The 13,587-nt window shown below is 32.8% G+C and overlaps 2 protein-coding genes across 9 annotated transcripts in view; one reads left to right on the top strand and one right to left on the bottom strand.

The window, feature by feature from the left end:
• Positions 1 to 3,286, bottom strand: part of LOC132697187 (GTPase-activating protein skywalker) — an 80,734-nt gene extending 77,448 nt beyond the window's left edge. For 2 of the 7 annotated variants that reach the window (XM_060662484.1, XM_060662485.1), the window contains exon 1: positions 2,832 to 3,286. The gene's annotated coding sequence lies outside the window, so the exon portion shown is untranslated. The remainder of the gene's footprint in view (positions 1 to 2,831) is intronic. The other 5 variants (XM_060662488.1, XM_060662486.1, XM_060662487.1 and 2 more) reach the window with 3 other exon arrangements.
• Positions 3,287 to 3,945: 659 nt separating this feature from the next.
• The window catches only part of LOC132697423 (retinoic acid receptor RXR), a 35,586-nt gene continuing 25,944 nt past the window's right edge, over positions 3,946 to 13,587 (top strand). For both annotated transcript variants that reach the window (XM_060662930.1, XM_060662929.1), the window contains exon 1: positions 3,946 to 4,254. In XM_060662930.1, the coding sequence (XP_060518913.1) occupies positions 4,236 to 4,254 (19 nt within the window). In that variant the 5' untranslated portion in view covers positions 3,946 to 4,235. The remainder of the gene's footprint in view (positions 4,255 to 13,587) is intronic.

Raw genomic sequence — 13,587 nt, 5'->3', positions numbered from 1 at the left:
TTTTCCATTTCATTCCATTTTTCAAATAGTGCATTGACTCTAAGTAACACGAAAAGTATGAAAAAATTTTCTAATTATAATTAAAAAATATATTTTTTGCTGTCGTTTGCGGTAATATGTGTAATATTTTTTATATTGTCTATTGTAAATGTTGTACGTCAATGGCGATTTAAATTAGAGCTTACGTGCTTGTCCTTTTTAGTGACTGTGTGTCGATGACTATCTGAAGACTTTTTAAATGTTATATCAAATCTCTGTGTGTGTATGAAAAATACTTGTATCATTGTCATGAACGAAGCGATTTACTTGTCTACTTACTTTGGACCTGTATAAACTAGATAGTTATTATAAAAGTGTGTTGGCCATGTCTTTACTAACCTAAATCCAGACATACATAACTCACGAAGAGTTACTTTTTATAAAACTTCTGGATGCCTCGTGCGTCGGTTGTTGTTGACTCGAACTAGCTAACGTTTCGTCAATCATCCTGTTGGCTTCTTCAGAGCTTGATTGAAACTGTTTCAGTCGAGTCAACAAAAACCGACTCAAGAGGAATCCAGAAGTTTTATAAAAATTATTACAATAGCCTCTGGAAACCCAAAACAGTTATTGTAATGTTTTCGTATATTTTCTTTTTTTTTATTTCTTGTGTATGAGTTTTTGCGTTCCTTAAATATGGTCGACGAAACCTTTTCAGTTCAACAACAAATTCATTCAAAAAATTAACCCAGAAATCTCTTAAAGTGATAAAAAACATTGGCAATGGCAATGTCGTGGTCAATGAAATAAAAGTTTATTTGTTCCGAACCATATTGGATTTTAACAACTGTGAAGATCGCGTTTAACGGGATGTAGAGAACTAATTCGTGTCAATTTTAAATGCCTTAACACAACACACTGTAGGTTCTTTTTACTTGCAGTTTTTAGTCTCGAATCCTGTAGTTTGTAATGCGAATACAAATTAAAGTATCGAAGTCGGTCACCACGTACACTTTTTGATTTGATTTTTAGTTTCGAAAAATATGAAGCTCGTTAGTTAATTAACTAAATGCCGTTTGCGGTCCAAAAATTTTGAGTGATTTCTAGTTTTTTGCGAGTTGATTTTTTATTTTCCGTGACTATGGCCAAATAATAAAATAAACATTTTGTTTTAAATCTGTAAATTGTAGGATGCTTTTGCTCCTTCACGTTTAAAAACCTTAGGCAACATTAATTACGGGTTTGCGAAAAAAATAACAATTAGATGTTCGGTTTTTCTCGATTTCACAAAAAATGCTCTCGAATAAATAATAAGTTTTGCAAATAATAGCCTTAGGTTACATCGGCAGCATAAAGGAGGGAACATGGGCATATATTGCATTAACCCTAAAAACGGAAAACAAATAATTATCGATTGAGAAGCTACGAGATAAACGATTGACAGAAAGTTTGTTCCCATAGATAACTATTAAGTACACAATAGTTTGTTGACATTTAAGAACTGCAAGAAATAGGTAGTATTAGAAACAAGTAATAGAAACAAAAAATACTTTTTCCGGTAGTTAAAAACAAACTGGGACATAAACTCGGTGAGTGAGGCTGATGAGTAACCAAGGTCGCGGGAAGAACCGAAATGAATATCAGAAATTGCTTACGCTAATACAAACCTCGAGACCAAACCAAAATTAACAAAGAAAATATTACAAAAAAATGTCTTAGCCTCGGTGGCCTTAGTTCATTATTTGGAAAGTTTGAAGAAAATAAAAAATTAATTTAAATAGTTTGTGTGTTCCAGTAACATTGGACTCGAATTTCAAGTTATTCCTGCTTAGCTAACTTTAAAAAATTACTATTTATAATGCTTTTTCCAGCATTATTCTGCATTAACTTAGACATTCTTTACAGGTGTTGTTCAAATAAGTAAAATATAAATAAGGCGAGATATTAGGTATATTAAATTAAGTGCTACAATCCCGAGGGTAATACTGTGCTAATTGCTATTGTCGAGACTAATATGCTTTAGAGTTCTGGTAGCTTTAAAAACGTTTGCTCAACAACTAACGAAAAATAAAAAAGAAAGTCTTTAAAAATTATTCATCTACTTGAGCAATAAAACCAGAGGATCAGGGAAGACTTCTAATTGAAAATTCTTAATTACCAACATGTAACTCACTAATGCTAATATTGATCTACTAAACTTTATGGCCGTAATAAATGTACTTGGTTCATGTCGTCATATTCTAAGCCGCAATATACAAGGTGAATAATATGAGAATGACGAAGGGTTTCTACATACTCCTACAAAAGGCATATTCTTCATTGAATTTATTATTTGAAACAATTCAAATGCTCCTCATTTTTGTTGAAATTCTGCAACCTATATCAGGCGTTGGCAAAAAAGTTTCTGGAGACTAAAGGAACTGCGTCAAGAACGACACAGTTTTAAAAATACTGCCGACTCTGTAATCTTGGAATTTTGGACAAAGTTGATGCAAAATGTTGGGAATAAATCAAAAATAACATAGGGAATTCCACGGATGGTAATTCGAGTTGCGCCATATTGCATTGTAAAACGGTTTTTTTTTTATTTTGAGTTTATTGCATTCATTTTTCACCGTTTTTTTTTAATAATAACACGCTCCATTAAGCAACCGATCCCGCCCTCAAGGAGCTTAAAATTTGAATTGTTGTAAGAAAAGATAATCTGGAGATAATCTAGAATAACCGATAAATCTGTGAAATATAGCGGTCCTAATTCCACAAAGGATTTTAATGAGATAACCAGAGTTAATTATCTATTAAAAATATGGGGTGCTTATTCTGATGGTACAAGCAAATAACTGCCTACTTACAATCTGTACGAGATAATGGTGTTAATTAAGTTGCAAAGGCTTTTGGGCAGACATTAGATACAAGAACTCCGAATCGATATGACTGGTTGCTAATCCGCTCACTTCACAGCCACGGTAATTTTTTCACTTGCTAGAAACACAATAAAAGTCGTAATTTCTTCAAATCGCCAATGTTTACACACAAAATACGAAACTTGACACTTCCGAAGGATACCCGCACAGTTATTTCCTTTTTAAGCCGAGACTCAACCAATTCGGTCACTGTACACAGTGTACTAAACGCACGAATACGAAACGAACTAACACACTTATGACTCCATGTAGCGAGCAAATTGTCAATGCGCGGATAAAGCCACTCCCATCGACCAACAGAGCCACACTTCTAAAACAAACTTGCGAGTTCAAATCTCCCAAGATACGATGGACACTGTGTATTTAAGGAATATGTAACAATCTAAACACACATGCACGTGACAACCAAGATGTCAAGCTGTTTATGGGGTATTTGGTGAAACCTAATTTAAAAGAATGGAAGAAAGTAAGCTTCGAGCATAGGCAACACAATAAACTTTCAATTTTCAAATTCATACCGTTAAAATCGTAAAAAACAGGAAGACTAGTCCATTGCTATTCACTCCTTTTAATAAATGGTTTCAAAATAATTTTTGAGGCATTTATTGAAATTTAAATACTTAACTTTATTTACAAAAGTTGTGCCGACATCTACCGATCAATATATTACACTATGAAGTTCATATTACAGATTCCATCTGTAATATTCCAAATCCGAACCAACTCAGCTTCGGGTTACATTCATAAATTTAATGGAACCAGTGGATTTATTAAGGTAGTTTTAAACGTATGAAGGCACCATCGATAGTTCCATAGAAACGGAGACAATTAAATTATTTTCCAAATTTAAACAATACTACCCTGCCATTATAAACCGACACCTCCAGAAGCGACATATGCATCTGTCAAATCACAAATTTCAAAAATTAACTGGATCCACGCGAAATTTGTGTTAACCCTTTCCGTTGATCAGCCAATCAATTGGCATGGGTGGTCAGGTTAAGGTTATCGAAAATTCCGAGAAGTGGCGCCACCTGTTTGTAAAATTTAGGTTGCGGTGGAGGTATTTGTTTTTTGATAATTATCAAAATTACAAAGTCGTTAACGCAACAAATAACAAAAATAATTGCTTACGTTTAAATTTTTAGTTAATAGTGCTGTGTACGTGTTTCGTTTGAGCGAACGGTATCACAAACTGGTTAAACTCAACCATGATACGGCCATGTTTACCGTATTGAAAGTAGGCTGTGTGTTGTGCGTTTATTTCATTCTTTTGAGTGAAGTACTAATTTTTTTGAAGTACAAGTGAACGGCTTTTCGTGTCGCAGCGATATGGATAACTCTGATAGAGGTAAGTTGTACTTTTTAACAAAGAAAATGCTGTTTGGTACATTGCCGTAATTGTGGAAAGGGCAATGGCAAAGTCAGGGTCGGCCTATTTAGTTCACTGACCGCATTTCTGAACCGCTATATTTTTTTAATTTTAGAAAATCGCTCGTTATATTTTTAGAGGTAACATTAGCTGCAATTTTAAGTAAATTAACAGTATGTACCAGTTGTTAAAATAAAATAAAATACATTAATATAAAATAGAATTATTATATATTCAAAGAAATTCAAATTTATCACAAGTCACTCATTAATTTATACTATGAAAACAATCTTGAATGTTATTTTAGTTCTCACTGTCCGGATTTATAGAATTTTTTAACAACTAGTTGAGGTATCCGTTACGAGATGGCGCAAGCGTGTTGTACCTTGAAATGCAACTATTTTATGTTGGTGAAAACTGACAAGTTCAACCAAATAAAATATAATTATATATAAATCAAGTATATTTATATATGAACCAGCCGATAAATTAAAATGGAAAAGACTTTTTACCTGCGATTGCATATTGCATGTGTAGGCGTCACGTGGTTTAGGGTGTGACAAAAACTAATGTAATTCTATATTTTATAATTTATATTGAACGGTTATATTGAACGGTTCGGTGCGGTTCGAAGAGGGCTGTTGAAAAATATGTGAGCCAGGAGATTTTCAAGAAAAAACTCCACGCCATATAGAATTTAAAATTTCTGGACCAAAGTGGGAAGTAGACTAGAGCAATCAGCCGGAGAATTCAGGTCAAGGTTGCCGGAAAATTGTGTTCCCGTTGAGTATTTTTGGCTCCTTGAAGGCGCTCTTATTTAATCGGAAGAGTTGATCGGTTTCACCCCTAGGGGTGTCGGAATTTGGGTCACCGGGGTCGGACTTGGGGTATATTTGATCTGTTTTTCGCTGACTATCTGGACTTGTTCACTGCTCGCTGACTATAATTGGGGTGAAAGTAATTTAAAGATGTTTTTTTGACGAAGAGCTAGATGATCACATAAATATGCTTATATTGAAAGGATTGCTGGAAATTAGTAGTGAAGAAAATTTCCATAGTATTGAGATTGATGAATTTGATCTTTTTGTAAGTTCACTTAATTTTTTTGACGACTTTATTGCTTAATTAATTGTAAAGCAGTTAAAAATCGGACTTCATCGAAAACTTTCATAGTGATAGGACTTTTGTGTATAATATTGATTGGTGTTTCTTTGATTTGTAGGAAATAGAGAAATAAATAAAAGTCTATACCTATTAATTCTTTGTATACCAAATTGGAATCTGTAGTTTTCAATTATACAGCAGGGATTCTGTTCTACCTACACGTTGAAATAGTGCCTTCTTTTTTATAATTAAAGGATAGAGGGCCCCAATTACGATCCTGTCCACAACAATTTTGTTATTCCCCCCTTTTACTCGCAGCTCCATGGTAATAGGGATCTATGCTTGCCACGCGTTGAATCCGAAGTTGGATTCCAGTATTCCGAGTTGGGTCAAGGTCGATCCACATCGGAAACTAGGTCCCGACAACCGACCGATTGGGCACACAAGAATAAAAAAAACTCTATTGTTGTTTGGGAGACAGGTTGTTTTTTTAATGGAACATCCTGAATGAGAATGATAATAACGGTCTTTATTTGAATTATAAGCAATGTTAAAATATGGGATTCAGCCCTCTACTTCCTACCCTAGTACTTCCTATCCTGTTCCATTTAACCCTAACCCGAAAGAAGAGAAAGAAAAAGTACATAAATTTACAATTATTAGAATCACAATTATGTTACTTAAAGACTATAATTGAAATAAATAATTTGCCTTGAAGACGTTAAGCATTTAAACTTGGAACAACGTTATATGAAATAGAACGTTTAATAATTTCAGAGTATGGTCTGTTCATAGATATAAGAAAGTGACCAATTGCTGTTGCACGGATTATCCAAGGGTGGTCATTAACATACAAGATTATTACCTTAATTAATAATTAATAATTAATTAATTAATAATTACCTTAATTAATAACAAAAAATCTGTTTTGGTACATAAATTTCAAGCCAAATAAATAATGTAGATATTTATAAATATGCACTGAAAACCTGAACTCCTTGTCTATTATCATACCTAACATAAGTTTTGTTTTATCTAATCACAAAGTTTTTTTTTTTAATAGAAGGTTGTCCGTTTTTGCCAAAAATAATTGTATATTTAAAAAAGATTATAGATCGCCTTTCCCTAAATTAAATTATATATATTGTAACATTGATCCAGTGGTTTTAAAAATGTAAGAAAAGTTAGAAAGTTTGGTTCTCGGTATGAAAACGCTGTGAACGACCTTAAATTATCCAAAAGTCGGAATTTAATTACCGAACGAACCTGAGTTTTTTTAATAAATAATTTTAGTTTGCTTTCATGTTGTAAAAATAGTCATTCCAAAAGTATTGCAAAAATAGCCACACTGTTTCATCATACTTTGCCGCTCTTTGTTCTGTTAACGCAAAAATGAATTTTCCGCAAGAACTAAATCTGTTTTCAGAACTTCTTAAAATTTTAGAAAATATCCCCTCTTCAGGATGACATTTTATCTAACGAATTCGAGTCGTTTTTATTTAAATTTTAGGCTTAAGGGGAACAGCATTTTTGTGTGAATTATTTAAAAAAGAATTTATATTTGCTGTGTTAAATGAAGAGAAGAAACGAAACTGTATGCTATTTTTCGTATAGCAAAAAAAAATCAAAAGAAATACACAATACAGAAACCACATTCGGTAATAATCCAAAGCTTAAGATATAACAATCAAATATTAAGGAGTGCTGTTTCATTTTCTGAGACTGTTTGGTCACTTACAAAGGATCGTACAACTCACGGTGAGTCTTGGCTGTATAAACTATAGACGTTATTCCATTAGCTTTTATGTAAATAACCATCTTTTCACTTCTATACAGTATCACCAATTTTTTGGGTCAAATACAACAAAAGTAAATATGTTTTATCTAGAAATTTCTTGTTTTAACTAGTTAAACCGTTTTTACTGTAAAATTTGGGGTTAGATAATGAAATTTTGAAATTTTCACAAAAAACAACGAAATTTTAATGTACAATTTCTAGTTCAAACATGAAATTTTAAGATTGGGTTTTTATTATTGTGGTGAGCCCCTTTTGTATGCTTTTCGTCCTGCTAGATCCGGGCACATTTTTTTTTACATCTAAATGAACTCTATAAATATTCGTCTACTCATTAAAGGCTGCAGAATTGTTGGGGTTTATTGGTTTAAATGTAAATAAGCGTCTCCAAATTGAAATTGATAGCTTTTTTTAAGCTTAGGGGTTATCCGCCCAATACCGAACCGAAAACGTATACTCAATTAGCGTTCGATTTCTAAAATTGGAAATGAGACGTCTGCGATACCCTTTTGTTTATTCGGTAAACTTTGCCAGAACACGGTGTAGTATCGATCAGTTTCCGTCTCGCCGCCGAGTGGCCGGGGGTGGGCGGGTCCTCGCTTCACGGCACCCCGTAGTCTGTGTGCCTAAAAGGACTCGCTCCGAATTTGCGAAAGTCGGCGGTGGTTATGGTATCTAATCACACCCCGCAGAAGAGAAAAAAATAAGGTTTCGCATAGCGCCAGCTGATATAATGAAACCAAACTGAAAGTTGACATGGTGCATGATAATTTATACTGAAAAATCCGTTGAAAAAATTAATCTTAAATGATCCAGAAAAGTTTTTTAGCCAGGAGATTTGGCGCATAGTGCTGTGGTGTAAGCCACCCTTTGATACAGAAGACGGAGTGGCTTTTACAGATGTTAAAGTTTAAACACGAGTATAACTTTTTACAAAACCTTTGACCTCTCCTGCGTCGGTTTTTGCTGGGCGATGATTGTTGATAGTGGAGAACGTTAGCAAGTTTTAGTCAACAAAAACCGACCCAGGAGGAATCCAGAAGTTTTGTGAAAAATATTAGCACTCCGAGAAATACTGTAACTGCGGCGATAAAAAAAGAAAATAAAGTGTATTACTTTATATAATAATATAAATATATATATAAATAATAATGCCAATCAAAGGAATGTATGGGCAGGCATGAGGACTATGGGAATATTAAAGGGGGAAAATAGTGATTTACTTGCAAATATATGTAATGTTGAGGATATGATAAGGATTTAATTTCATATTATACAAATACAGACAATAGTTCAACCCCACGTACTTTTTCTTTTACCCCTGTAACTGAAACTGATGTATTGCGGATAATTAAGACTATTGAGACTAACGCAGTAGGTTGCGATGGTATTAATATTTCTACAATCAATTTATGTATTACCCATATTTTGCCTCATATCACGCATATTATAATCTATTGCTTAAAATATTCAATTTTCCCGGCTCGGTGGAAAAGGCACTCGTCATACCGTTACCAAAAATTGCAAATCCAACAACCTTAGATAATATTCGCCCTATCAGTATTTTACCAACTTTTTCAAAAATCTTGGAAAATGCAGATGCAGTTTCACTTAGATAATAACAAGATTACCCCCGTTACTCGATCAGGATATAAAGCTGGACATAGTTATACTACAGCTTTACTACATATAACCGATGATATATTTAGGGCTACAGATGAAGGCAAGCTGACACTACTAACCCTTTTGGACTATTCGAAAGGGTTTGATACCCTTAATCATCAAATTTTTATTTCAATGTTAAATTTTATTGGTAATAATCCAATTAAAGCTGAATAAATGACATCCATGACACAGTTATTTCTTATTGTCCAACGTAGATGCACATACTCCAGTAGGAAACGTATATCCGTACGTACAGGGTTATTTTACGGAACAGGGATTAACGGAAGTCACCGAGAACAACTTTTAATCCAAAATTTGTATAATTTTTGCAGTACCATCTTTTAGACTGCTAAAAGGAAGCTTGAGCGCATCTCCCGATTTTAAAAATATATAGATTGTTCTACAATTATTTAAGTTTAACTTTTCGATTAATTATACAGATGTTAATCACGTTGGTCACGCATTCCGCAAATTGAAACTTTCAGTTACAAAAATTGTTTTATTCAGTGTAAGAAAAACTTCGAGTAGTTCGTTTTTTTTATTTCAATTTATTTATTTTTTATATATTATTTATTTATTTCAAAGTATTGATTAACCAATAATACTAAGAATTCTGAAGAACGTAATATCAAAAACAAACGATAGTAAAACCGATAACGATAATTAAACCAACAATAATGAAACTATAAAGTGAAGTGAATGGCTATGTGTGTATATCCACCATTTTCCAAACATTTTCTAATATTATATTGTATTTTATGATTCGCATTCAAAATAAAGTAAATACCCATAGGAAAATATGAATAGGGTTTAAATCAAGCCAATGTAATTGGCGAACTGGAAGGCTTTACAAATAATTTTCGTCGGTCCGATTAATTGGTAGGCGAGTGTGCCACACCAAACAGGAACCGACCTACTATCTGAATTTTATGTGTTTTCATTTGCCCAATAGTGCTTATATTGCCGTTGAATTTTATTTCCTTCAGATAAGCCTTGGACTTGAGTAAATTTCTATGGGTGATATTTATAATATTTTAAAGTGGACTGAATCTTGTAGTATAACATTCCCAATTGTGCGGCAACAATTGAGATTGAACTTTCGGGATTTTCTAAAGAATTATATGAAATTTAATTTTTTATTATATGAATTTTATTTGTAATTATTATTCATAAAAGTGCCGTCAAAAGAGAGCAAAATATTCATGTCGTCATCTCCATTTTCAAAAATGGTCATAACACAAAAAATAAATAAAAAATTTAAAAATAAAAAAAATGCTACCATTTCTCAACTTTACGATGCACATTTATCTCAAGCTAGCGATACTGTAAAAATTATACATCTTTTGTATCAAAACTTTTTCTCGTTAACCCATATAGCAAATATAAAAAATAGACCTGTACTTTAGCAGTAAGATATGAATAGTATCTTGAAAAAACGCTCACTTACCAAATGAACTGATTTTTGATTCTGAGATCTTAGAAACAAACACAGGAGCAAGCGGGAAGCAGTTCAGACAATTACCCAACTAAAAAATATGGCAACATTGTAGAACCAGAAGTAAAAAGCAAAATGTGAATCCCCGAACCGTCCAGCCGTTAAATTTCCAATATATAACATTTGATGATTTGATGGCAATCCTGTAGGCTTAAAACGCGATGCGTCCTTAAAGGATTTCACCTCCAATACCCTTAAAAAACTTAAAAATTCCAATACAATATAATAATACTATCTACAAATCTTCTGGATTCCGTCTACGTCAGTTGCCAATAAAACTTTTTCAGTGACGCTCTGATATAATTACCGAAATAATATAATATAATATATGAAAAATTAAGGAACGATAATCCGAAAGGGTGCTCGAGACCGTGGACTAGTTTGAACTGTTCAAAAATTGTCTTAAAATAATCCCTAACGCAAAACCCGAGCTCCCAAAAGGGTTCGGTATAAGCTCTAACAAGATGCTTAGGATTGCGCACGCTCCAGTCTATTTATTCCAGACCAGTTATTATAGAAAAAGAACGCGACTAAAGTTTATATGTATTTAGGTACCAGGGCTTCCTCGCGATTATTGTTATACGCGGAGGATCTTTTTTGCAAACATAAAATAACAATAAAGTATGAAACTTGAAACTTGCCGCTCGCAAGGCCTTGATCTAGCAGCTGACGGGGCAATTTTTTCCGGTTGCAACAGCGCGTTACGAATTCCGAGAATACAATTCACGAAATTGCCGAGACCTTGAAAGCTTCACAGCTATAGGAGAATCGGTCGTAGATTTGCTGACAGTGGGTTGGTCATCTATGTTCTGAATTGTTGTAATGCAAGATTTTCCGAAGAGAGTTTGGCATGATTAAGAATGCTTTAAAGATTTCATATATTCTAGATTGTGGCAATGAAAAAACAACCGGAAGAAGGCAAATAGAGGCCAATGGTATATTCAAAAATACTCAAACGTGACAATAAAAATAAGTCTAAAAACAGAGACCATTTGAAAACGTTGTACATACAATTAGAAACGTCTAAATAAAAAACACATATTTATCTGCAGTATAAAACAAATTAATTAAAAGAAGTGATTTTGTTAATAATAACTGATTAGGCATGGGTAATTAGTGATTTCAAGTTTATCAACTTTCTTGTTACCTGGGAGTGCTCTCGCTGAAACTCACTCGTAAATGAGGTGTTTGATGATGATGATTGCAAATTTGATATCGAATGAAGGATTATGATTTTTATGTTGTTTGCTTTACTTTCATGCAATTAATAGTATATTACGCAACAAGTGCGGTAAACGGCATTTGACTCACGAGATTATTTGACACGAGCGGAGCGAGTGTTTAATATACGAGTGACTTAAAATGTTTACCGAGCGTGTTGCATACTATACTTTGTCTATGACCGTTATTTTTTGGGTACATTTTTGCAAAACAACACTAATACATTCACTGACTAACCAAAACTAACCAAACCAGCGCGGTAAAATCCCGGAAATGTCCGAAGTGGCTCGGATCCGTGGGAAACGAAACTGACGTGGTAAAGTGAGGTTTTTAAAAATCTACAACAAACATTTATATAAATTATTGATAACTATTACTAATAAAAAAACATTGTAACAAGACATTTCTTAGTATCCCATTTGCTTGACAACGTTCGGATTTTGATAGCTCCAGAAACGTCCAGATCATTTTATAAGTTTTAAATCCCTAACGAAAAATCGAATAATAGATAGAACATTCCTACTTCTCGTTCACTGTAAAAGTCTAATGTGACATCCCACCATGATTCGAATATTTATTTGGTTGCTATGTAAAACAGTTCAGTTCCGAAAGTAACAAAAAGAGAACTGAAATAATTATTTACATTTACATGTATGTATATAATTTTTTCTACTTCCTTTTGTAACCATTTATTGGAACAATAAAAATAAATAAGAACTAAAAGTTCAGATTTTCACGAAATTATATATTTTGATAAAAACACGGTGTTGTCGAAACAATTGCCATGTCGAAATATATAATTTCGTGAAAATCTGAACTTCTAGTTCTTATTTATTTTGATAAATGGATTTTCATCAAGTAAAAGCCACCTCAGTTCAATAACTGGAACAATATTTTCTTTGCTCTGGTAAAAAAAAAACATTTATTCGCTGAACTTTTAAAACGACTCCCGTGCAATTTATACTGACCCCTCCCAAAATGGTTAAATCTGAAGATAAAATAAATCCATGTTTCAGGCTAAGCTCTGTTTTCTTTACAGGCATTATCCGCGGATTTCTTATTCCTCTGCAATTAATAGGAATTACTCAAGGACGATATTTTATTGTGAAGGTCTTTCAGCACCTTAAGTCTAAGTACGTCAATTTAAAATAGCATTATCCACATTTCGAAAAAGTGCGGCTTCTGGATGAAGAAGAATTTTAGGTAAAGTAGAGTTTGGTTGACAAGTGAAGGAAATCTATTCAATTTTTGCGTAATAAAATCGCAAAAGACATCTTTCAAATGGATTGTTGATTTCGTTGAGTGGAATAATTGGAAAGAAGAAAGCAGACATATATTGCCATATATAAGCAAAATCCATTAACCTTTAACTCTTAACCTAGAACAGAACACTGCAACAAAACTATCCGTTTCTCCAATGGATCAAATGCTTATTTGTTTGGGATATAATAGAAAATACTGCATTAAAAATAGCATTTTTTTTTAATTATTTTTTTTTCTCTTCACTTGTCTTTTACGTTATATATAATTTAAGTGATTTCTGGTGATATTAAACTAACGTGAGGAGTAAAACTTTTTTCTACCCGAGTAAAACTATTTGTCCAAGCTCCAACTTTATTTGTTTAATTTGTTTACTAATAAATGTTAAGAATTTCTGAAATTATATTATCCCTCCCTTACGTCTCGTTTTTTGGCATTTTTAAGGCTACACGATAAAAGGCACAAGACCAAATTAAAAAAAAACAGCTGTTTTTCTATTTCGTTTTAATTGTATTTTTTTAACAACCCATAATTATCGAAATTCCTACCTAAATGTATCTTTTCTAAAAAACTTAATTAAAGTTAGAGAGAAAGGGAATAATTAGGACAAAATTTTTATAAATATTTTTCTGCCAACTTTGTAAATTTATGGATTTTTTTTTCATTTTTCGGAAAGAGGTTTTAAGTGTTTTTTTTTTACTTTTATAGCATTTTTTATTGCCACGAAATACAGACCATAACCAAAAAAAAAATCTAAATCCGTAAAATCTGA

Source organism: Cylas formicarius, unplaced genomic scaffold (assembly GCF_029955315.1).
Source record: "Cylas formicarius isolate icCylForm1 unplaced genomic scaffold, icCylForm1.1 PGA_scaffold_1__22_contigs__length_36826433, whole genome shotgun sequence".
Lineage (NCBI taxonomy): Eukaryota > Metazoa > Arthropoda > Insecta > Coleoptera > Brentidae > Cylas > Cylas formicarius.
Note: the sequence above shows the minus strand (reverse complement) of the source record. Positions and strands in the feature narration are given on the sequence as shown.